The following is a 24,600-nucleotide window of genomic DNA, read 5'->3' on the forward strand; positions in this document are numbered from 1 at the left end:
AATCCATCAGTAGTTTCAAAGTGTTATATGACAAAGAGTACTGAGACACACTAAAACACCAGATTGGTTTTCAAGATGCCAAATCCTGCCTCACAAACTTGATAAAGTTCTATGAATAGGTGACCGAGATCAGACAAGATAGAGAAGGATAGGCAGATTGTATAATTTTGAGGTATGAGAAAGCCTTCAATACAGTACCCCACAGAAGACTAGTGCACAAAATAGAGAAACAGGCAAGTGTGGCAGGGAAGGTACTCCAGTGGATAAAGGAGTACCTCTACAACAAAGACAGAGTCACAGTGGGAGGAGAGACATCAGTGGCGAGATGTAACCAGTGGTGTAACACGAGGGTCAGTACTGGGGCCAATCCTAATCCTCATCAATGTAAATGACCTACCAAAGGGCATACATTCTTTTCTCTAAATGTTCGCTGATGATGATAAAAAATTATGAGTAGGATAAATATGATGGAAAACTGCAAGAATCTACAGGATGAGTTGAACACAATGAAAGTATGATCCCTCTACTAGAGTTCAACTCAACCAGGTGCAAAGTAATAAAGCTGGGTAAGGGAAAAGATGAGGCCAGACACAAAGTATCACATAGAAGAGGAAATCCTCCTGGAATCAGACTGAGATGTCTCGAGAGTTGATATTATGACAAACCCATCACCAGAAGTCCACACTGAAAGAATAACTTCAGCTATATATGGAATGTTGGCTAATAAGAACTGCCTCTAGGAATCTGAATAAAGATGTGCAGGGTTCTGAATAGCATTTATGACAGACCAACTGTGTAATGGAGCCCTAATCTTGTTAAAACACATGCAGCTGGAGAAAGTGTAGATGTTTGCCACCAGACTAGTCCCAGGGTTGAGAGGCATGAGTTACAAGGAATCAAAAGGAGTTGAACCTCACATCACTGTAAGAGAGAAGAAACATAGGAGACATGATTACCACATACAAAATACAAAGACATTATTTAGCGTGGGTAGTACAAAAGACACGGATGGAAATTATATACCCAAATGAGCCATAGAAACATTCGAAAAATTATTTTCAATGTCAGAATAGTGAACAAGTGGAATGCATTAAGAAGTGGCAGAAGTCAGCTCCATACACAACTTTAAATGTAGATGTGACTAAGCCCAATAGGCTCTGGAACCTACACACCAGTCAATTAAAGAATTAACAGATAAAACCAAAAAATCCATGGCTCATACCCTGCAAATACAACTAGACGAGTACATTTGGGCGAATTCTCACACTCTCAGTCACTAACACACTCACTCTACTACTCACTAACACATGTCACACACTTATTCACATTTGTGTGCATTTAGGTACACATATGCACAAAGTCACAAAAACTTGTCAATAATTATTGAACTGCAAACATTTTACCGAGAGCAATATTGTATAGAAATTTAACGAGATGGAAATGTTGCACTAAGGCTCAATACACTAAGGATCAATACCCAGTCCCAGACCTGTCCACCTATCTGGAGTGAGAAGGAAATAGCGATCCATGGCGTGGCAAAAGCGTGTGCGGTACACTTCTGGTGAAACTACTGTAGGCAGTCGTCCTGCTCCTCCTCCGAGCACACTTCCTTTGATTATTGTCTCCAATTTTTTGTCCCAGGTGAAGGTTCGAATGTAATCTGCACAAAAACATACACAAAACTTAATATGTATAGACATAATACACTCAAAATATATTAGCCCACCTAGGTAATATTACTGAAAATACACAAACAGTAATATTTTTATGTCCAGTTGCCTTTCAGAAGATGGAATGAGTTGATCATACATGACAACAAATAATAAAGACATTTTCTATATACAATTCTGAGAGGAAATATGAAATGAAGATTTGCCACTTAATTACTTTAATTAACATTTACTTTGCTTATCAAACTGATGAATCTGTTATATTCCCATCAACATTCACTCTTACTATCTTCAATTATCTGTATATGCTATGGACATATTCCTGACATATCTAAGACTTCCAGAACTTAACAATTCCAGCTTTTGACATGGTGCCTTTTCAGTGTGAACTACTTCCCCTAATATTTTCATAATGAATTTTAAATTGGTATATACTGTACCTGTACATATTTTGAAATACACACTTCATATTTCCTGAAGTCCTTTGCATTCTAGGTCTATGAATGTTGGAATAATTTATACAATGCTTTAACCCTTAATTAAACTGTGCAACACATCAATAGCTGGGGTGAGTAACTGTCGCAGAATTGTGCACCACAGATATTGATGTGTTGACATACCATGCAAGATTTAAAAGTCCTGTGGCCACACTGGGTTCACATCAGCTTCCTCGGGGCTCTTGTAAACAGATGCCATTTTCTTTTAAATCGTGGGCAACATTCCTAGGTGTGAGCGCCTCAATACTGAGTGAGCCACCAAGGCTGGTACATGCAGCATGAGCTAACAGCACTGCTGTTCAGCTTGTGACTACAGCATCGCCTAAAAATGTCAAAATAATATATGTAACTGGTAATATTTCGCACAGATAGTATTACATTAGACCCCTGTGATAAAAAAAGACCAGGATTCTGATAATAGCAGGATTGTTGTGACAACTAGAGCTGTGTGTAGTATGGTGGGAGGAATAATGCTGAGGGAGGTAGCAACTGCTGACTGACTGTGGACACCTGTTATTGTCTGCACTCACCGTATCAGCTTAGTAGTTTGCTATGATGAACATAAATGTAGATACTTATATATGTGTATATAGTGAAATAACAGCAAAAGGATTATGTTGGGAGGAGCAATTTAGGTGACAGAGGTGTCTGCTGGCTGGTGTGTCTCGTGTCATGCAATTTTGCTGTGGCCACTACGTTGTTTAGACACCATACAAGCTTAGTTGTACAGTTATGGTTAACATGTAGATATATATATATATATACTGTGTATATAGTGTAAAAACAGCACAAACAGTATAGAGGGAGTAGGAATGTTGGCGAGGGAGGGAGGGAGCATCAGCTGACTGTGTGGCGACCTCAATTATTGTCTTGATTAACCATACCAGCTTAGTTGTATAGAGAGAACATAGAAACTGAACTGGAGGGGGACCTAAACATCCTTTCTAATGCATTGTGTGTGCTTTCCTCCGAGGCTAATGGTGCCCCTCTTCCAGCCATGTACAGTTGGTTCACACATTTTATTATATAAATATATCACACTATCACTATTGTATCACTATTGAATAATGTATCACTATTGAATAATATTACTGCAAAACAACAAAGAAAAAATCAATCAATAGACACTGAAATAATTAGGTAATATCATCTTTGTGGTAACTCCCGCCTGACAGTTCGGGCAGAGCAGACCTACTCCGACGCTTGCTCTGTCAACGCCTCTTTTTTGCCAGACTTTCCCGCCCTATTGTGGCCAAAATATGCACCTGTGATTTTTTGCCTAATAAGCCAAGTTTTCATGAATTAATGTTTTTTTGTCTACCTAACCTACCTAACCTAACCTAGCTTTTTTTGGCTACCTAACCTAACCTTACCTATAAAGATAGGTTAGATTAGGTTAGGTAGGGTTGGTTAGGTTCGGTCATATATCTACGTTAATTTTAACTCCAATAAAAAAAAATTGACCTCATACATAATGAAATGGGAAGCTTTATCATTTCATAAGAAAAAAATTATATAAAATATATTAATTCAGGAAAACTTGGCTTATTAGGCAAATCGGGCCTTGCATAGTAGGCTGAGAAGTGCGTTCTGGCTACTAGGTACGACATATATATACATATATATATATACATATATACATATATATATATATACATATATATATATATATATATACATATATATATATATATATATATATATATATATATATATATATATATATATATATATATATATATATATAAATAAAAATAAGGGAGCCGGTCGGCCGAGTGAACAGCACGCTGGACTTGTGATCCTGTGGTCCCGGGTTCGATCCCGGGCGCCGGCGAGAAACAATGGGCAGAGTTTCTTTCACCCTATGCCCCTGTTACCTAGCAGTAAAATAGGTACCTGGGTGTTAGTCAGCTGTCACGGGCTTCTTCCTGGGGGTGGAGGCCTGGTCGAGGACCGGGCCGCGGGGACACTAAAACCCCGAAATCATCTCAAGATAACCTCAAGAAGATGTGTCATTTATACAGCCTCTGCCAGCCATGTGAAATCAGCAAAGAACAAATGAATAATAAACAAATTTAAAAGTATATTTGTTACAAACCTATTATTCCAATAATGAGCTCATTAGCTGTACTGTCAATGCCAACAAGAAGGGAGTAGTCCATGATGAGTTGCTGTGAGAGAAATGCCGTGTCTGCAGCAATGGCTCGATTTAGCACTGTCTTGCTGTGAGGTCTTACATACAGTGGGGAAGAACATGCCATCCTCAGCAAATTTTCATCGAGCAGCACCAATTCAGATTCCTAAAATATAAGAGATGTTGAAATATTGTTTCTTTAGCAAACAATATCACATACAGCTTTTAAATATCAGCAAACGGGAAACATTTAGGAGTGAATTTATGGCTGTAAGTGCTTGAATTAAACAAAGTGTGAAGGATGTAAAAAATTAAGGGTGGCTTCTTAAGACGTCCCTGAAGAATTTGAAAAACTGTAGTGTCACAAGAGAGTACAAATTCAGGAATAAAACCAATTTAAAAAAATAAAAACAAAGCTAGCGTTAAATGTAATGAAATACCTCTTTCTGGGGGAGGAGGGGGGTAGAGGGGTGGGGTTGCCTTAGCGGTTACCTGTAGCTAACTGCACTGAGAACTTCATACTTACTCAGTGAAGTAACTTACTGTGTTAAACATCACATTAGTCCTTGTAAGTTCTTAAAGGCCTACCAGAGACCAAAGTCCAAAACCTGGCCCCACTTACAGAGACACAGGGAGCAGAAGATACATGATTACCCTCACCAAAGAAACAAACTTCCAGAAAGGAGTTTCTGGTGGGTGTAATAATCTTGTAACCAGTTATCAGTTCAGCCTAGCTCTGCATGTTTTGCCAGAAACTGCAACTGTATGCAATGAATCTATTAAATTTTCTTCGAATGTATTATGTATTACAATTTTTTTTGTAAGTGCAATGATTAACTGGGCTGACAATATTGTCATTTGTATCTCATAATTGTAGATCATAGATATGCACACATATATTTGTATCACTAATATGTGAACAATATTATATTCTTTGAATAATAAAATTACACATGTATATCAATCAACATATTCATGTACTGTTTGGAACTACTAAGCAGACCTGGTGGAAGTGACCATCTCAAAACCATGCTCCAAGGTCAGCCTAGCACCATACACCTTGCACAATGTTGTAAGAGTACGTGTTGTACATATTATATTTTCTTCGTATTTAAATCGATATTGCTTTGTTTTCCCAATTGCAATGATGAATTGGGGGGTGTCAATGTTATTTGTATTACAGCACTTGCAGAACATGGGCCCCACACAGATGTGTGTGTCACTAATATGTGCATAATATTATATTCTTTGAGCAATAAAACATACAGTTCTTGCTCATATTACACTATATATACACATCATATATACCTATCTACATTTTTACTCTCCTGAATTTACCCGAGGGTCACTAACACTAGTGGTGTCGACAAGGACAGGAAGCCAATAGCTTATCAAAGGTCCTCCCATGTGCCTTGATAATTTTTTCCAACTGGATTTTAAGTTAGGAATTTTGGCAATTACAGCTTTGGCAGGTAGGCAGTTCCATGGGTTTATAACCCTGTGGGTGAAAAGGCATCTCCTATTATCAGTCCTGCATTGTGGCTTTTTGACCTTGAAACTGGTGCTCCTTGTTTGTGTTACACCAGACCTTTTAAAGAAATTTTCTGGATCAACATCCCCCAAAAGTAAAATTGTTCAGCATTTTAAAGGTTTCAATGAGATCCACAGTGTCATGCTTCGTTTACAGTGTTGTTAGCCCTGAGGCCCTTAACCATTCCTGGTACGATAGTTGACTTAGTTCTAGAATGTTTTTGTCGCCCGGTGATGAACTTTCTCCAAAGCAGCTATGTCCTCCTTTATGCACCATAACAAACTACTAAGCTGTTCTGGTGGGTGTGGAATAAAATCCAAGCACAGTATAATAACACAGGCTATCAGCAGACAATCCAAACAGATAACAGCACCTGATGCAGCAAAATGCATCCAATGTAATAGGCACATCACTAACATTAACCACAACAATGCTATTATCATCAGATTCCTGTTGCTAAATCATCAATGTGAATCATTTTCCAAAAGTTTATTTTGTAAAGGAACATTGGGTCACCTTTCATAATGAGTAGATGCACAAAACCACAGCTGTATGCTGTAAATGTCTGCCTCCTGCTGTGAACATCATAACCAGCTTTGTGTTCACTGATATCTGAACCTTATAGATAGTCTTTATCACAGTCAGGATCTTCAATGACTATCAATGCAAAATAATCGCAGTTACAGTATTTACTTATTATTGATGAAATAAATAATGCTATGGGTACAAGCTGCACAGTGGTGCTGTGACCTGCAGCAGCATGCAATACCCGTGGTCGCCCTCTCAATAATGAAGCCTTCCCCTCACCGTTTACCCACACGTGATGAATACGAATTCATGAGGATTACCTCCAGATTTGGGATACTAGAATTCAGATTACCAAACTCTTACAGTATTCATTCTTACTTTGGCTGAAAGGAATGACATGAAGAAACAGACTAAGATGTGTGCATAGACATCTCGGACACAGACACAGATGCTCTTGGACGCAGGTTCGAATCCTCGTCACGGCCCTTGTGAATTTGTTCATGTGTGCATAGAGTTCAGGCAGGTGTAATTACCCATTACAAAATACAATACCTATCAAATTAATACAAAGGAATTAAACAATAGGGAAGTACAGTAAACAGAAATTATTAATGATATAGAAAACAACTAGGCAAGGTGTGGAGACCAGTTTACGGAGTAGTTTAGGAGCAATACCCGGTTGATGATTTGGCCATGCAGAGAGAATAATGATTGTTCCAACTTGGGACAGGTGTGAAGCAGCAAGAGTTAAGGCTGTATGAAGGCAACCAACATCTTTACAGCGGAAAATGGATTAGTATAGGATGGGAAGATCACATGGGAAGGTCTTATTTATACAAGAAAGCACAGAAGATCTTCTGTTTTGGACATTCACCTTGGGGACCAAGGGTCTGTATAGATTGATAGACAGATACGAATAGCATTACCATAAAATATATCATACACAGCACAGAAAAACTTTCAAAAAAAGTCTTACCTCTTTCCCAGAAGTATTCACAAGTCTGTTTCTGATTGATCCTTTAAGGTCAAATTTGTGAGTGATGTTGCGCTGATAGAACAAATTCTCCATCACTAACACATCCATACGCTGGGCCTTATTAGTGGTTGTGTTCTTGTAACCAATTCGATAAACACCTATTGAAAATAATATTTCAATGCCTGAGATAATGAACATCCTTTAAAAGTGCAAAATATTGCCTTTAAATATTTAATACTGTATTATTTTATGAAAAAATATGGAGCTTTATTTTACAACAATGTACAGTAGTACTACAATAACTTTACTTAAATGACTTGCAACTTTTTTAAGATAGGTTATACAACAAATGGTTATAATTTAATTTTGAGTTGTTGTATTTTTTGTATAATGCAACTCAGAGAATTAGTATATTTATTGGAGTACAATGTAGTGTTGTTGAGGGGAATTCCTATGAAAGTGAACATGTGAAGAAGCTTGTGAAATCACACAAACTTGCAGCCACTAAAAGAAACTGTAGTCCTATCCATACAAACAAAAAAAATACTGTACCAAGTGTTGCATTTCTTGGAACAAATGGTGAGGGGGGAGGGGGGGGGGAGGGAGAGTTGTGGGAGGCATCTCTAAATAATCTAGGGCTCAAAGAGAGGACATCACCTCACCTTTAGATGCAGCCAAGTCTTTTAGCAGACCACTTAATCAGTGGCTAGCCCTAGTTCAGACTAAATGTTAAGCAACCCCATTCCTGTAAATCTCTTGCTTTTAGGACTTTCGATTCTAAGGAGAGAATGATCCAATGGATGGGCCAAGTCACCAATTAAAACATCCTCAGTTTTGTTATCACATCAGCATTACATGTCTCATCATCTTTGCAGTGCTTTCTTGGGCAAGTCCCCCTTTCACTTTGTGTTAAATTCCATAGTTTTATGCACCACTGGGAGCTGACTGAGATAGCAACTGAAGGGGTCATGCTCAGAAATACTGCAGTGAGTGGAATGAAGCACTCCTTTCTGAGCAATTAATTTGCTGTTCCCACCCTTTAATTCACATCTTCCCCCCGAGTGCATTTGGATGGACTAGCCCTGAAGGTGGGGGGTCTTTCACCTCCTGGTGGCATCCAGTGCAGTAAGTAGTTTGCCTATGAGAATTTTGCTAGTTATATAACTTCAGAACTATAAGTAGCTATCCTTGCAGTACCAATGCTGATTATTAGGTAGTGTGGAATGGACTGAGCTGTTGATATGAATATTGCATCAGTATATTGATACAATATACTGATACAATAGTCTTAGCAATGTGTCTCTTGGGTGTCTTAGCAATCAGTCTCTTGGTGGTGAATTGGAGGTACAGTATGCTCAAAATGCTTTCAGTGCTCCTAAGATATGTGACAAGACCATTTAAATTCTTTGTCATGGTGGTGTTCCAAGTTGACTAGAGACTGGGCGGACCTATGGTCCTCGCTAAGGTAGCAACCAATGGACCACTGAGAAAGGACTTTCATTCTATTTAATGCTCTATTCATATTTTGTATTTTGTGCATGATAACTTACCTACAATCCTTGTTAAGATGGTTGGCTGCTGTTCCTTCTCACAATTCACAATATACTGTACATATGCAGGCCCAAAGTCAAGAAATGAGCTCATCTCAAAGCGTGACATTTCTTTCAAAATAAAACGATCATCTGAAAAAATAAAAACATGGCTAGTATTGTATACTAATTTTCATAACCTAAATTATTTCCTTGCTATTTGTTTATAAGCCTCCTCCTAATCTGACTCTTGCTATTTTTGTATCAGATAAACAAAGTCCTTTGTACAGAGCAATTTTCACAGCATATTCTTACAAAACATTTTTAAGAAACATCTCTGGAAATTGCATAAAAACAAATGTGAATATGTTACAGAATTCCATAAGCCGGCTAATTAATTATAAACATATGATTACACATCGTCTGGGACAAGAAGTCTGTACTTAGGCCAACTACTGACCTTTTCCAGGATGCAACTCACTACAATGCTGCAACTCCTGGTTACCTATTTACTGCTAAGTGAACAGGAACATTAAGTGAAAGGAAATGTTCCTAACCATTTCTGACCTGCCTGGAGATTTAACCAAAGACCCTTGGTTGTAATAAATTTCAAAAGGCAATTTCTGGCCAGATTCACAGCTGCCTTCTTGAGCTTAAGTACTGGAACCACTAAGCCTTCTGGATGTACTAGGCCTCTGAGACTAAGATCTACTGGGAAGCAGGACTAGACTCTAGTTCTCTCAACAAGACACAGGGAGAATAGGGAATCAGAGAACAATGCCAAAAATTTAGGAAAACTAACCAGAAAGGCTAGGCAAACCAAAACAAACTGATGATTAAAAGAAAAAAGAGGCGAAAGAAAAAAAGACCAATGCAAATGATAGTTTTCAACGAGTGAACAACCCTTGTTCCAACTTGCTTGGCCACCTCTGGTTGGCAGCCTAAGCTACCTGGGGTCCTAATGCACTAACCACCTCACTCACAGGACTACTGGTAACGAGCAAACCTTTGTAACAAGCAAACTTCTGGACACCTGCTCCACCTAGGGGCTGCTGGTTCATGTTCAGTTATGCAATTTTACCAATAGTGTTATGATATTGTTGTCTAGCATTCCTATTCAGTGGTCCAGATTGTTACAATGCCTGGTACACATATTGCCTGGGGTCACAGGAAAGTTGATGGATTTTGAACATGTTCCGGCTGGTCCTTCAGGCAAAGAGACGGTGTCCGGCCCTGGCTTGGCCGAGAGGAACAGGGAGACTCTTGGTGGGTTTCCAGTGTGCCCTCAGACATGGTGGGGGCTGGATTCTGCTCTGCCAAAGGGCACTGAATGACTTTTTTCAATTTAAGAATGCCATTGTTTTTACTTTGGCTACCCAGTGTTGTGTGGGGTAGGAGCCAGTGCTTCCCTCCCTGAGGGACTCTTGGAGGGCAAGATGACCCCCAATCATCTGACCATCAGTGTTTATTCTCCACAAGGCACATTTGTTTCCATTGACGGGCGATGTTTATTTAACCATACGGCTTTGTGATTTACCCTTCAGAGGTACGCCCAGGCACCTACTGCACCTTTGCCACTACAGCCCCCAAACCAACAAGGACACCTCACTTGCATGGCTGGTACCATGAAGTTGATGCTGGGACTTCTTTGTATTTCAAAGGCAAGTTGTGTTGGTGTTACCTGGAGCAATTATTCCATGCAGGTCTACTGCTTTGTGCTTATTTTATATTTACACGTCAGGTTTATGATTTTGCCACTCACTCTGCATGTTCCTTGACAGTTTCATTACATTCACTGCTTTTTTTTTGTGGCAAAGTTGTCTTTCTCTCTGAGGTGTCATTGTGAGTGAGCTCTGAGGAGCTACTTAAGTGGCCTGATCAGGAATCGAACACTGAATGTAATGAATTGTCCCTTTCTAGTCAGCTCTCAATAGCATCCCATTCCTACCCTATCATTTCTTTCTCCTTGTTAGGTTTTGGGGTTTGGTACTGGCAGCTGCCATATGAGGCAGTTAATGTTTTGGGACATCACAAGGCCTTGCCTGCCATCTTGTGGAAAACTATCCACATTATTTTCCTTCTTTCATTTTTTCTTTCAAACATAGGATAGTTTTGATACACAAATTTTGATCCTGAATCCAGTAGACCTGTATAGATCTCAAGAAGGCAGGTACAATCTGAAGACTTCCTAGCAAGCTAAGCCCCACAGGATAAGAAAATAATTACATACACAAAATTGAACATTAACTTGAGACAGGACTATCTTACATCTAAAATTTACTCATTCCATTATACTAATTACTCCATATCATATTTATACGTTATATTCACAATAATGACATGTCTGTGAGATTTCTATTTCAAATGGCTACAATTTTAACAATTTCCCAAGATATCATGCATTATAATAAAATATTTAAAGATAAAAATTAAGGCAATATTTTATAACTGAAAGACTCCAAAACAAATATTTTGACATACCATGTGATTTGCAGAAGACCGATCCAGATTTACCACCCCGTGCTTCCCAGAGGATACAGCGGGAAAGAGAACGTATATAAAATTCTTCTCCAAAAGGAAATACCATCTTACGGAGTTGTCGAAAGTGCTCGGCAAAGAACATCTTAAAAGAAAAAAAATTACTAATGAATTACTATGTAGCTTAGCTGACTCAGAATACAATACCAGTACAGTGTACTGTACTTTGAAAGACTGCCCAAACCAATAATATACTGCTGTCAACACACCAACGTCTAGTAAATCTAATCCAAAAGCGCTTGTATGGTGGAAGCAATGGGCTAGATGGAGACAGAGGCCCAAAAAGGAATATGAAACACAGAAAAACTTATCTACACATGTTAACTGTTAGGTTAATAGAATCACAGCTGGTAAACAAGATTTCAAAACAAGTCTTAAAAAGATCAACATGACTCTAAAATTCCATTACATTACATTTAACAGTTAGCTTAAAGACCTGCTAGACATGCTATGCATGTTAGTGGCTTTGCAAGAATGAAATGTTCAAACACCAATGTTATGTACTCTCACAACCCAATGTACCTTCTTGTAAATAAATAAAAATTGGCTGCTCCCTCGAGTAAAATTCCATTGTCATTTTGGACAAAGTGGTCTTCAACCTACTTCCTGTATGGGTCAGCCCTTTTCTTGTTCTTAACTGCTCTTTTAACTGTGTGTTTTCTTTCAGCAGAGTCGTTCTCCTCTATGAGGTTACCCCCTTGTGAGTAGGCACTTGAAGAGTTCAAAGGGCCAGCATAGAAATATAGTGTTCAGTGTAATAAACTGCCAATTTTTTGGTGGCCCTCATTAGCTTCTCATCCCACCCTGTTGTTACTTCTTTGTAGGAAAGGGGACCTTTGTAATGGGCTTATCAGTGTACTTTTCAAAACTCCTGCTAACTCAGTAGATACCTATGCACATGCACATTAGTGTATTTTCTTCCTTTCATGGAATTTAACTTCTGGGGTTTGGGTCCCTGTTGGGGTTGGGGGTTTGTTACCCCACTCTGGCTTACAAACTTCCCCTCCTGTTTTTTTTTTGGGGGGGGGAGAGGGGTGGGGGGAGGAAGAATGTGCAAAGATCTTTTCTGCTAGAATCCACTCAATAAAGCATCTAAATTATTGAGACCACTTAAAATATTTAAATCTGCATTCTCTACAGTGCAGGTGGGAGCAATACATAATTATTTACAATTGGAAATTATTCAGAGGGACTCGTTCCAAATCTACACACAGAAATAACACACAAGACCAGGAAGTGTACAATATCCTCGCTGAAAAGCAGAGGCGCAATAGGTATGTTGCGAACGAACTACAGGTATCAATATCAAAGGCCCAAGATTTTCCAACACTCTCTAAACATAAGGGACATAATTGCCTGTGTTCAAAAGAAAACTTAATAAACACCTCCAAGTGATACCTGATCAATGGGGCTGTGATTCAAATGTCGGCTTGGTTACTTTTGTTCGTGTCTGCTCCCCTTTTTCCCTAATTGTCTTTTCAGGGGGTGGCTACATTTTCATACTTTTTGGTGGCAGTTGTGTCATTTGTGGTTTCTTTGCTATGATTTCTGTTGTTGGGGTCTGTTCCTGCTGGGAAATGGTGGGGGGAATGGTCTGTTGCTGTACATGGGTCTGCTGGTGGTTATTTTTGTCGCAGCAGCATTTTTTTTTTTTTTTTATATGTTCATTTCTCCTGCCCTTTGTTTCTCTTAGTTTCACGTTCTTTTGTTGGGTTCTGTATTTCTTCCTTTGGCCCTGGTAGATGCTTGCTTGCTTGCTGCTGCCTTTTTTCCATTTTTTTTCTGGTTCTGTTGAGTCAGCTGCTTCTATTGGTAGAGTTTGGTTCTGGGGGTTCCCTTGTTTGTGGTTCCATTTTTTTCTAGTCCTTTGTTCCTGGGATTGGACATCTTGGTTCTTCCACGAGTTCTTTTGTTTGACCAGCAGCAGGCTTTAATCTGCCCGATATTGTTCAGGTGTTTGCAGCAGTTTCTGTTGGATTTTCAGGGTTTTTCCTGGCTTCTGCTCTTTTCCACCCCTGCTGTGTTCCCCTTTTATTTTTGCTTTCTGTGGTGAGATAGCAACAGAGAGCCACTGTGGAGCCTTCTTAGAAAAACCAGTATGTAATGAAACGCACCTGTCTGGTTGGGCTTCGGTGGCTCCTTGGATGCTCCCTTCACCCTCAGCTGTGTTGGTTTTTTCTTTTGGTTGGCTGTTTAGTAGGTTCGGGGATAGCATCTCTGCTGAAGATTTTTTTTTTTCTTTTTTTTTTTTCTTTTTTCTTTTTTATTTTTTTTTTTTTTTAGTCAGACAATGAATGGTTCAGGTTTACCCTTGCTCTCAGTGAATTCCAGTTCTGTTCCCTTCTCTGTGTGGGTCTCTCCTGCCCTAAGGTAAATTTTTCTCTTCTTGGATGGCATCCCTTTTTTTCTCAGGTTTCTCCCTTAACCTTCCGACCTTTCTCTTTGTCATGCAAGAAGCCTCTTGGTTTCCCTTTTCCTGGCCCTGTGGTTCTTCCTTTTGATGCAGGCATGATTCTCCTTTTTGGTGGATGCTGTTCTGCATCTGGCCAACTTCGATGACACTCTGGTTTGGGCTTTCAGCCAGTCTGCGTATCTGCAAGCTGTGGGTCTTGGTGGTGGTTCTGATGCTTCTCACCTAGACTGTTTGTGCCTCCTCCCTCCTCCTGGGGCATTTCCTATTTGATGCATGTACTTTGTTAGCTTTGCTTTCTAGACAGATGGATATGATGGGGGATTTACTTCCTCATTCTTGCTATATTATATTTCTCTTTACTTGTTTCCTTGTCTTCTTTCATTTTTGTCCTTCTCTGGACCCTTGTGTGGGTACTCCTCAGTTTCTTTGCATTCTGGAGTCTTATTTGGTGTGTTCGTGGATTTTCTCCATTGCAGAGTGCGAGGGTCTGGTTTTTTCCCCGCTGACCTGGATTACATTTCTGGTCACTTGGGGAGAGGCTCTGGATGATTCCGTCATGGATGCGTGCCTGGCTGGTTTTTGATTGAGGCCTTCAGTCAAGTTCCTTGTCCTGTTTTACAAGGAAACAGGTTCTGGTTCAGCTTGCGTTCCCAGATATTGTCTGATGCTGGGTCCAGCTATGCTGTTTTTGTGGCTAAGAGGCTTTTGCGTATGTGTTTTTGTTGTCTTGTCCTTCTTTCCTTGTGATCAGTTCATCCTGTGGTGGTGTCTGTTGTAGATGTTGTATTTGCAGTACCCGTGGTGTAGTGGTTAAATACGCTCGCCTGGCGTTTCGTGAGCGCTTTGTCCTAGGTTTGTATCCTGGCCGGGAAGGATTTACTGGGCACAAATCCTTAACTGTAGCCTCTGTTTAACTCAACAATAAAATAGGTACTTGGTTGTTAAAACGATCTTTCGCAGGGTCGTATTCCTGGGAACATAGGATTAAGGACTTGCCCAAAACGCTATGCATACTAGTGGCTGTACAAGAATGTAAGAACTCTTGTATATATAAATAAATAAATAAATAATTATGCATGCTGTTTTGTGTAGTTTGCTGTACTCCTGCACATTCTTGAGTTCTTGGGACCTTGGATGGTGCTCATCAGCTGTATGGGGAATTGGGGGTCTTGGCCTTTTTGGTTTTCTTCTGGGTTGTGTTTTAGCTTAGGGTTTTCCTGATCTTCTGTTTTGACCTTTCAGCCCTGTGGGGTCTGTTGCAGGGCTCCATTGACTCTTTGCTGGCTACCCGCCAAACACACACTGAAACTACGATGTTGGTACAACGTTCGAACAAGGTTTAATACTTCCTAACCAGTTATAACAACCAATATAGCAAGTTGTAACAACGTTCTAATACGTCATAAACACGTTAAGCCAAGATATAACAACTTTATTACAAGTTGTAACAAGCGGAAAATAGAGATAGTTTCGGTTTGTGTTTCCAGGGTATTGGCCTTCCACTGAACTCATTCTTTTCCCTTTCACTTTGGAGTGGGGTGTTTGTACACTACGTTCTTTGGGCTTCTCCAAGTGGTTGCTTGGTTTCTCTGTCAGGTGCTCAGTGGTTTCATTAGGCTGCTGATTACTCCATTATATTGTGATCAATATAACAAGGCTAGTGTATATATGCTATGATTAACCCTTTAACTGCGCAACGCGCCTGCAGGCCCTGGCTTCAGGTGCGCAACACGCCTCCGGGTATTTGTATTTTTCACGTTCCATTCAAAACTCCCGCGGCTACATGGGGTTCACATCAGCTTCCTCAGGGCTCTTGTAAACAGACGCCATCTTTAAAAAAAATCGTGGTCCACATTCCCGGGTGTGGGAGCCTCAGTAGTGAGTGAGCAACCAAGGCTGGCGCTTGCAGCATGAGCGCACAGCACTGCTGTTCAGCGTGTGACCACAGCATCGCCTAATAATGTCATAATATATATACAGTATATAACTTGTATTATTTAGCCATGATAGTATTATAGAAGAGCCTGAGTGTGATAATGACTGGGTACAATGTTCAAATATCAGTGATTCAATGCTGTTTACAATGTTCACAGTGCTAGCCACAGCACCACAGCATTATTTCGTCCATCTAGGATTCTTCAAACGACTTTTTAGGTTCCTTTTCAAAATAAACTTGTGGTCAATTATTCATTTACAGGAATTAGTGATCAGGATTAGATTATAATTAGCGTTGAGCGTAGTATTGTGGAAGGAGGAATTGTGGTGAGGGAGGAAGAGAATTGAGGTACCCTCACTGTGTGGCAGCCACTCTTGTTTTGCTCACCATACTAGCTTCGTGGTTCGCTATGGGGAACACACATGTACATGGGTATATACAGTGTGTGTATGTATATAGTGTAATAACAGCAACAGGAGTATGTTGAGAGGAGCTAAGAACATAAGAACAAAGGTAACTGCAGAAGGCCTATTGGCCCATACGAGGCAGCTGCTATTGGCCCATACGAGGCAGCTGCTATTGGCCCATACTATGCAGCTGCTATTGGCCCATACGAGGCAGCTGCTATTGGCCCATACGAGGCAGCTGCTATTGGCCCATACGAGGCAGCTGCTATTGACCCATTCGAGGCAGCTCCTATTGGCCCATACGAGGCAGCTGCTATTGGCCCATAGGAGGCAGCTGCTACGCGATGTTCTGAATGTGTTGATGGTAAATGTATATAGTGTATGACAGTGTATAGTGTGTACATATGTTGTAAATATACATAAATGAACATGAAACATTGGTGTGAATAACTGTATGATGGGAGGGGCAAAGTTGGCAAATACAATGTTGGAGAAGTGAGGGAGGGAGGGCTGACTGGGTGTGACAGCTCTCACTCGCAGTGTTCTGAATGTGTTGATGGTGAATGTATATAGTGTGTGACAGTGTATAGTCTGTAAATAGATTGTATATATACATAAATTAGCATGATACATGGTAAATATGTGCAACATGTGTGTGCACAAGTGTCATGCACGTAACACAGTGTCCTTGGACAGTACGGATGTTTTACTGCCATAATATAGTGTATGTGTTCATTATATATATTATATGTTCATTATAGGATTAGCGCATAAAAACAAATAAAATGTATTTGGAACTGTGCGCAAAAAAATGAACAAATATATATTCACGGCAACTCGCACGCACCGCCCCAGGCGCCCCACTGGCCCCGGGAGCTTACTGCACAGGCGCACAGGGAATGATGACGTCACACGCCACCTTATGGACCCCATAGCAGCCAAAGTAAGTACAATTTCGAAATTCTGTTGCTATACCCATATACAGGGAGGGGTTTTTGACACTTTCAGAACTAAAAAGAATTTTTTCCCAAGAATTTATTTCTTGCGCACTGGGGGGTGTCATATTTATAGGCCGCGCAGTTAACCCTTACACTGCTCAGGGGTCCTTGGGACATTTACACCCCTGTGCGCAAGAAAAAAAAAATTCAAAAAAATTTTTTCGTCTTCTAAACATGTTAATTTGTGTCCCCTGAGCACGGAAAAAAAAAAAAAAATCGTAGGTGACATATTTTGGGCGCAATTGACCGAGGAAGTCTGGCAAAAAGTGGGCGTTGACAGAGCGTTCGTCAGACCCGGTCAGCGTCACCCGCGTTGACAGATGGGAGTTGCCACAAAGATATTATTACCTAATTGTTTCACTGTCTCCGATTGATTTTTAATTAGTTTTTTTGCAGTAATATTATTCAATAGTGTGTATTGTAATATATTTATATAATAAAAGTGGTTAATAATCGCTATACTCAAAAGTATGATGTGTATATTAGTGATTCAATTATTATGTTTATAAAACTATAAACAAATAGTTTTGCTGCTATTACACTCTATACACAGGTTATATATAAGTATTGGCATGTTTTGGTCACCATAACGAACCACTAAGTTGGTATTGAGAGTCGAAAAGCAACGAAGAGTTGCCGCCACACACCAGCCAGCCACTCGCTGCCACTCCCTCAACACATGCACTAAACTTTCTCCCCCAACAATACCAGTTGTGGTGTTATTACACTATATACAGACGTTATATATAAGTATGTGTATATTTTGTTCACCACAACTGTACAGCTAAGCTGATATAGTTAGCTCAGGCACTAAGAGTCGTCGCTATACACAGATGGCGGCTGGCGGCTCCCTCACTCATTCAAGGTCACACGCACTAAACTTTCTCCCCCAACAATACCTTTTGCAGTGTTATTACCCTATATACACATATTATATATAAATATCTACATGTTTTATGCACCGTAACTGTACACCTAAGCTTGTAGTGCGCCCAAAGAGCATAGTGGCCACCCTCTAAACAGCTAGACAAATCGTGCAGACGACGTCACCTCCGTCACCCATATGGCTCCTCCCAGCATAATCCTTTTGCTGTTATTACACTAATACACACATTATATATAAGTATCTACATTTGTGTTCACCATAGAGAACCACTGACCTGGTATGGTGAATGCAAACAATAACAGGTGGCCACACAGTCAGTAAACGATGCTGTCTCCCTCCGTCTCTCAGCATCACTCCTCCCACAGCGCTAATTATTACAACAATCCTGCTATTATCACAACCCTGGTTATTTATATCGCAGTCATTGGTCATCTGTAATATTGTCATCGCTAAATAATAACAATTATATATTTATTTTGACATTTTTCGGCGATGCTATGGTCACAAGCTGAACATCAATGCTGTTCGCTCATGCTGCGTGCGCCGGCCTTGGTTGCTCCAACAGTACTGTGCCTCTCACACCTGAGAATATTGCCCACGATTTTTTTTTTAAATGGCATCTGTTTACAAGAGCCCTGAGGAAGCTACTGTGAACCCCGTGTAGCCGCGGGCCATTTGAATCAGGCCTGGCACCCTATGGCGTATATATACGCCATGCGCACCATGGGACATGTTACTCAGGGCGTATATATACGCCATGCGCAGTTTAAGGGTTAAAGGGTTAAAAGGTATACTGAATTCAGTTCCATTTCCCCATGAATGTTAAGCATTAGTTCCACTATCCTTTTGGTGAAAAAATATGTATGAAAATGGAGATGAAGACTGAATTAACTGGGCAATATAGATTGGAACAAGGAGAAAATAAAATGAATATATAAGTAATACTGATAACAAAAAAAACTTTCCAGATAGAAACATAATAGGGCAGGGCCCAAGAGAATAAGAAGTAGCTATTGAAGTATCGAAACACCAAGTAGAGTCATAACACATGGCGAGCTGTTATTCAGGACACAAGCTGCCTAGCACCAGGAAGATAAACCAATTATATAAAGTAATAATCAAAGAGCTAAATATGTGAAATAAGATAAATGCTGACCTTACAGTAAAACTTTGCATGCTGGTCATTCCACTGCAGTTCTATGTGTAAGTCCTTGGCCAACTTATTTTTCTCTGAATCGGTAGCAGCAGCAGTAGAGATGCAGAACTCGGAATCTTCAACACTGGAGATTTCGGTTATCCCATCTACTTGAGGCAGCAACTCTTTTTCTCCTGACCTGACAATTGTGAAACATTACATTAATATTACAGTACTTTGTTAACCCAGGAAAGTTACTTATAGATTCTATTAAATAAGGAAGGAAAAGATATCTATAAGATAGAATTTCTGTCTGTCTCTCCAAAGTTGGAGGCCAGACATTTGGGGCCAGCCTCACCCAAATTTGCAGGGGGAATGGTCTGGGTTATGGGATGGGCAAAGGCTGGTAGGAGCAGGCCTAAGTTAAATGCTTTTAAAAATACTAGCATTATAAACACTTCCATATGATTTTCATGGAGTCAAGTGTGAAACATATGGTGTGATTACCCTAAAGTTTGGAAGGGTGGGGAAGGTGGGAGGAAGGGACAAAGGGGAGGAGGAGGAGGGAAGGGACAAAGGGGATATGGAGGAGGTAAGGGACAAAGGGAGAAGGAGAAGGAAAGGGACAGAGGTAAAGGAGGAGGTAAGAGACAAAGGAAGGGAAGGAAAAGGTAAGGGATGAAAGGTAGGGCAGTGTACACTAATGAAGAGTGTGGAGAAGCATGAAGGGTAGGGGGAGGATGAGGGGAGGGATGAAGGGGGTGGGGTGAGGGGATGGACCATGGGTGGGTGAGGACAAGGGAAGGGATGAACAGGGGACCAAGGAGATGGGGATGAGGGGGAGATGGGGTGAAGAGGGGAAAGAGGATGGCGGGAAGAGGCCTGGGTACAACATAGAAAAATTGAGAACTAATCTAAATAAATGTTTTGAAGAGACTGAAGTCAAAACATGTGAGGTAGGATGTTAGTGAACTTTAAAGGATACAAAAAATATAATGATCTAAGAAGCAGTAATAGCAAGCGAAGACAAAATATATGCCTAAAGAGTAACAATAAAAGCTTTGAAATGCTTTATATGTAACTGAACAAGAGGTATCTTCAGGTTGACATATCCTAGGAAACTAAAACAAGCTTCAAGTGCACTGTACTGTACATGAAAATTGTATTTTTGGGCACTTAATTGATTTTCCCCCTAAAGTAATACTGTATTCTGCTGTCTAGGGGGGGGGGGAGGGGGCAAACTCGTACACTCAGACTTGGTAACACTCAGGGTATTGGCACCATAGGATACTTTTCAAACATCTCTGCAGGGCCAAACTAATAATAAGGAGCCATGGAGGAGAGCATTTAGCTCAAGTGAGAGTTAAAGCTCAAATCATGCACACATCAAGCCTTGACAATCTCCTTAGAAACATTGAGATTGACATAGAATATAGAATATGCAAACCCTCTACTGGCTAGGTCATTCAGATGCCTACCCCCAGTTTTATTTTATCAGTGACTGCAAGTCAGGGTACGAGTTCTGGTGCCATCCATCATTCTGGCCGGTGTGGTTCCACCTTCTCTCCCCTTGTCTCTGTTGCCATGTCATTCTCAGGTGTGGAAGTTGACAGGGTTTGTACCATTAGCCCTTCCATGATAGGCCCCAGTGGTGGCCTGGCTAGGGGGCATCAAATTGCCTTACAGCAAAGCTTGATCCTGGGATACTTGGGCTTAATGTGTACTTTTTCTAAGGTCTTCAGTGGACTTAGTCCTAACCCCCCCCCCCAAACCTGGCTTCATGGCCGGCTTCTCTGTTGGCCAAGGATCTGGTATTTTCTCAGTTGGCCTGCATTTTTTTACTGTTGCTTCCAGTGATTTCCTAGTATATTGTGCACCCCATACTCACCCTATTTGCAGTTATTTATTATAAACCTCATTCTCATCCTGTGAGCAATAGCACAAAAGGATTACAGAGAGTATAACAGATCTCAACAGATATTTTACGTTAGATTTTACTGTTTATCTGACATCATATAATTAATTATAATGATCGCTAATAACAAACTTCTGGCACTGAAACTTTAGGTTGTAATGAGGTTATCTCCAACAATGCCACTGCTTATTTTACGACCTAGTAGGAACTGATTATAACGTTCTCTGCAGTGTTGTAGAGAATGCTATCTGCCTTACTTTCATAATCCTTGTCCAGAAAACACAGTGGACAACCAAATGTGAATATTTCAGAAAACAACATTTGACTGAATAAATACATGAAAATGTATGGCTAGTAACAAAACTGACATTATTACCCGACTTGCCTTATAGAGATGAATCTAGAGTAAAGGTTTTTTATATTTATTAGTAGTAAAATGTTAATAAGAAATTATTTATTTTACCTAAGTACTATTACTTCTTTTTGCATTTCTTTAAGTCTCTTCTTGAGTGCTGTTAGTTGTTTATCATATTCCTGAGAAGCCAGTGCATGAGCAATAATGGAAGAAGGTTCATCTCCATATACAACTATTGGGATCTTTACTTCTGGCATTAGTAGGTAGTGTTCATTAGCACCAAATGGAGACTGTTGGAAGAAATAATTATATTGATAAGGTCAACACTATTTACAGCATTATACGAACCACAATACTGTATATATATAAATTATACTACATAAATAATTAAAATAATAAAACTCAAAAGTACACACCCTAACACAATTATAGACCTATACTGCTGATAAGCATGGTAATCAAAATACTACAAAAACAATTAAAAATAAATGGTTAGAACACCTGGAGAGAAATTATTTAATAACACAGACAGTATGGTTTTTTGAACAGAAAGATCTTGTGTAACAATCTACTGTACTTAGTTTCTATGAAAAAGCCACAGATTTTACAGTAAATAGATTGTGTTGACTGCACTTATCTGGACCTAAAAAAGTAGCGGAGTTCTTATTGGCCAACTTAGGACCACGAGCCAGAACCTGGCCTCCCCTCAGAAAGGTCAAGGGAACAGTAGCACTGAAATTTTGTTATGCAAGGTTATTCATGTTTGCCATCATCATGGGAAGGCACCCAGAAAGTCAGTGAAATAAATCAGACCACTGCTTGGTTAAAAATCAGACCACTGCTTGGTTAAAAATCAGACCACTGCTTGGTTAAAAATCAGACTACTGCTTGGTTAAAAATCAGACCACTGCTTGGTTAGAAATCAGACCACAGCCTCAAAACAGCCAAAAGAACTCTCCAACAATGTAAACGAGCAATCAAAAATTTGTGAAATTGGCCCCACCTCCCAAGCCTGCTGCTTAACTATCAGTTCCTATACTGATGTATTCATGCCTGATCACCCGTTCAGTTCTCTTGCCTCCAGTCTCCTGTCGTTAGTTAATGATGTCCCACCTGTGGTCTTCCTCCTGGCAACAATATGGTTATCTTGAGATGATTTCGGGGCTTAGCGTCCTCGCGGCCCGGTCCTCGACCAGGCCTCCTTTTTATTACACACCCCTCAAGAAGCTGCCCATAGCAGCTGTCTAACTCCCAGGTACCTATTTACTGCTAGGTAACAGGGGCATCAGGGTGAAAAACATTTTGCCTAATTTGTCTCCGCCTCCACCAGGGATCTAACCTGGAACCTCAGGACTATGAATCCGAAGTGCTGTCCACCCAGCTGTCAAGCGCCTTGGTGCCCATATCTCAAGAAGCACATCAGTAAACTGGAATAGGTGCAGACATGCAACTAAATTGCTTACAGAACCGAAAAACAAGAGCAGAGAGGTCAGAGGTGTTAAATACACCAACGTGAGAAGACAGAATAAAATGAGGTGATATGATCACTATGTACAAAACAGTAACAGAATTGTTACTGGCAACTAACAAAAAAACTGACAATTTTTGAAAACTGTAACTTAGAACAAGAGGACATAGGTTCAAACTAAGAAAACAAAGCTGCCAAAAAAACACTAGAAATTTCACTTTTACAGAGTGGTAGACGTGTAGATCAAGTTAAGTGAGAAGGTGGCAGACACCAAAACTGTCACTAGTTTCAAAGCTTCATATGACAGAGTACCGGTAAGACCAAACACTACAAGTGTAGCTTTCATCCTGTAGATAAACTTGGGTAATTACACTTAGGTAATTGCACCCTCGCTCTCATCTTATGAAATGTAGGAGGGTAAATTTGACAGTGTCGAATTTGTACCACTTCAGTCTTGTTCCGAAATTAATATGGATAGGAAAACAGTTTTTTATGTAAAGAAAATGGGAGTTCCAACTACAGTATATGCATTTAGGCAGTAGGCCTACACCTAGACAACAATATAAAATGAATAATCAAATACAAAACACACACTATCTAAAACTGAAGGCCCACAATAAAACACCTGGCATCATGTCCCTCATGCTGAACCATTACACAAGAGAGTATTACTTATCTACCTGCCCGTAACTTTCACTCAGGCTCATTATTACTCGATATAAATACAATGAATTATACTTGACCCTCGAAGTGCAGCTATCATCAAAATGGTCACCCAAAATATGGAAAATAAAGTGAAATATTTCTTGTTTTTTTCTTATGGTCATACAGGTACACCTGTATTCAAACGTATGGAAAATACAAACAATAAATCATTCCTTCTGGTATTTGTCAGCATTAAATTATGATGAGAGCCAAATAAAATAAGTTTTTGTTTACTTTTTATATGAAATAGATTTAAAAGTAAAAAATTTGTATGCAAAAGTAAAAAATAAATGTATACAGTGAAGATCTTCATGTAGGCCTAGGTAAGTGCTATGATTATAACATGACGAGAGCACAAGAGCTGAAGTCCGACTCCAAATTATCTTCTGCTCTATCATGCCTGCTAGGAAATCCCATTGAGCTATGTAGATAAAATTTGAATTCAAACACTGATACAAAATGAAAATTGACATTTGATGATGACTTCACTGCACTAGACAATCAATAAATGATGATGCCTGCAGTTGGAGAGTTAAAAGCAAATTTTTTTTTATATAAAAATACAGTACCTCAACCATTAAGTTGGCAGAGGCAGTCCAAAAAGTTGAAATTATATTTTTAACTGTTGTGGCAGCAAGTCTTCTCTCTGCAGTGCGGTCTCCAGTATCTCGAGGTAAGCCAGTCTGACCTCCGTCAGACAATGATCTTTCATGACCTCGGCCGGGTGATCCAGATGTAGATGAATATCCACCAATCAGCCCTTCACACGAATCTGATGCTGTGGACAGAGAGAGAGAGAGAATGAATACAAGAGATTTATTTGTAAGCTCTCATTTCCAAAATATATTCACTGAAAACCTAAAAATTACTAAAAATATCTGAAATTTAAATAACACACTGAATACTTTCAAACTTTCCAGCCTTTAATCTGATCAAACAGTAGCTGTTTCTAAGTGACAAAGACAAAGTTTATTAAATT

The 24,600-nt window shown here is 39.8% G+C and overlaps 1 protein-coding gene across 5 annotated transcripts in view; it reads right to left on the bottom strand.

Moving 5' to 3' along the window:
- Nucleotides 1–788: 788 nt before the first annotated feature.
- The window catches only part of fab1 (fab1 kinase), an 84,517-nt gene continuing 60,705 nt past the window's right edge, over nucleotides 789–24,600 (bottom strand). For 4 of the 5 annotated variants that reach the window (XM_045749288.2, XM_045749284.2, XM_045749286.2 and 1 more), the window contains 8 exons: nucleotides 24,191–24,399; nucleotides 21,557–21,738; nucleotides 19,200–19,377; nucleotides 11,347–11,488; nucleotides 8,887–9,018; nucleotides 7,337–7,494; nucleotides 4,266–4,467; nucleotides 1,316–1,660 (listed from right to left, as the gene is read on the bottom strand). In XM_045749288.2, the coding sequence (XP_045605244.2) occupies nucleotides 1,464–1,660; nucleotides 4,266–4,467; nucleotides 7,337–7,494; nucleotides 8,887–9,018; nucleotides 11,347–11,488; nucleotides 19,200–19,377; nucleotides 21,557–21,738; nucleotides 24,191–24,399 (1,400 nt within the window). In that variant the 3' untranslated portion in view covers nucleotides 1,316–1,463. Of the gene's footprint in view, nucleotides 922–1,315; nucleotides 1,661–4,265; nucleotides 4,468–7,336; nucleotides 7,495–8,886; nucleotides 9,019–11,346; nucleotides 11,489–19,199; nucleotides 19,378–21,556; nucleotides 21,739–24,190; nucleotides 24,400–24,600 lie in introns of those variants that run through there. The other variant, XM_045749287.2, reaches the window with a different exon arrangement.

This window comes from Procambarus clarkii, chromosome 27, assembly GCF_040958095.1.
Source record: "Procambarus clarkii isolate CNS0578487 chromosome 27, FALCON_Pclarkii_2.0, whole genome shotgun sequence".
Taxonomy (NCBI): Eukaryota; Metazoa; Arthropoda; class Malacostraca; order Decapoda; family Cambaridae; genus Procambarus; species Procambarus clarkii.